At 36.0% G+C, this 1,855-nt stretch overlaps 1 protein-coding gene across 1 annotated transcript; it reads right to left on the minus strand.

Moving 5' to 3' along the window:
• Positions 1–400: 400 nt before the first annotated feature.
• Positions 401–919, minus strand: LOC141332966 (epidermal differentiation-specific protein-like). The gene has a single exon (XM_073837924.1). It carries the CDS (start codon positions 917–919, stop codon positions 401–403), a length of 519 nt encoding a protein of 172 aa, XP_073694025.1.
• Between the last annotated feature and the right edge of the window lie 936 nt (positions 920–1,855).

Here is a 1,855-nt window from a genome sequence, read left to right on the forward strand (position 1 = left end):
CATCTTTGTTTAAAGTTGCTAGTATTTTACACTTCAAAATACAATTTTCAAACTGTTTTTATGAATGTTTATTAAATTGGGATGCATTTGTGTGCTCCAAATTTTCAGTCTCACTGTAGTGTTTCATTTATTCTTTTTTTATTAAGAGAAATAAAGGCAAAACTGAGTTGTGTATTGGTTCGGCCCTCAAAAACTGGCCACGTTTCTAATGTGGCCCCTTGAGAAAAATAATTGCCCACCCCTGGTCTAAATGCATGATTTTTTTTCTTTTTTGCAGATTTGTTGGAGTCACAGTCATTGTTTCTTGTCAAGATCAGTCATTCCCCAGCACCCGCTTCATTCTTTCCAACAGGGTTCCAGTTCATATTCAGCTGCAAAAACACACTTTGAATGATGCTGTCTATGGCTTCGGCAGCAAGGGACGCACATAGCTGACCACATCATTGAAGCAGAACGGCAAATAGCTGGGAACTTCTTCCCCAGGGAAAGCCACAAGCTGGTCACCCTGACGATTGATGTGCTCGTAGAGGACCCAGACACCACCTTTCACTTTGTGGGAGGAAGCGATGTCGCTGAAATCGATTTCTTGAAGATTGGTTTCTTGGTGTAGGGTCACTTTCCTTCCTTGATAGTTGATGTGCTCAAACAACGTGATCTCAGGGTTGTCCAGGTCATCTGTGATCATCCTGAGGGAAGAAAACTTTTCTTTGTCTTCAAGGGTAGCATACTCTCCTTCCTCAAACACCCGCTGCTTTCCAGTGAAATTCTTCCCATAATATGCTACCCATGGTGCGCCGATGACTTTTACGGACGAGATGGCGTCATTGAAGCCCTTTTCTTCTAAGTTGTGGACACTGTTCTTGAATTCAGCTGTTCTGCCCTCAAAGCCTTCTTTGCTAAAAACAATGATCTTGCTCATTTTGAATGATGACTGGAGGACAGAGAGGCTGGAGAAGACAAGTGTTTCTGAAGGAGCTTCCAGAGAGAGTGAGTGACTTGGTGCACAGAGTTGCCTTTTAAAGCACAAATACACCAAAATGGGTGTTGACAAAGTTATGAAATATCTCATCCTTTTTCCAGTTAACCAGGAGGAGTCTCTAAAGAATATGAGTTTCTTGTCAATTCTCAATGAAAAACAAATGACACCTTTTTTCCAGGCAATCTACAAAGAAATCTACAATGAAAATTGCGTCAGTATTTCATCACCCAAGATAAAAGCACAGTCATTTACAAGAACGTTGCCATTTAAAAGATTTTAAGGTAATCAACCAATTCAATGTGATTTGATGTTTAAATCCTGTATAAAAGAAGTGCACACATATTTATAAAGTGTACTTATTGTAGAAATAATATACTTTAATGAACACATATTTTCGCAGCGTAAGTACTTTGTATTTGTTATTCATTTCAAATGTATCACATTTTAAAGTTATATTAACTGCAATAAGTCAAACTTCTGAGTGATATTTTAAACATCTTTCTTTGTACTTTCGTAATTGCTTCTAGTGTCTTTATAATATGGTTAAAGTCAATAAACTGACAAACAATTCACGTGAGCTCACATATACTTTAATATCAGTAAACAACACAATTCAGTGTGAATTAAACGTTTTCAGCCACCTTAATGCACATTATGTGTAATTGATTTCAAATATATTACAGTTTAAAATTACTTTTGAGTGATATTTTTAAACCACTTAAGTGGGACTTAAGTATATTATGTAAATGTGCACTTCTGAAAAAGCAATTCATGTGAATTAAAATATTTCAATGTCATTTGCATGTATACTATTCTATAATAATTCAATATTTTTCTATTTATATCTCTAGCAATAAAGATGCAATTTAGTAATTT

The sequence above is a fragment of the Garra rufa genome, chromosome 4 (genome assembly GCF_049309525.1).
Source record: "Garra rufa chromosome 4, GarRuf1.0, whole genome shotgun sequence".
Taxonomy (NCBI): domain Eukaryota; kingdom Metazoa; phylum Chordata; class Actinopteri; order Cypriniformes; family Cyprinidae; genus Garra; species Garra rufa.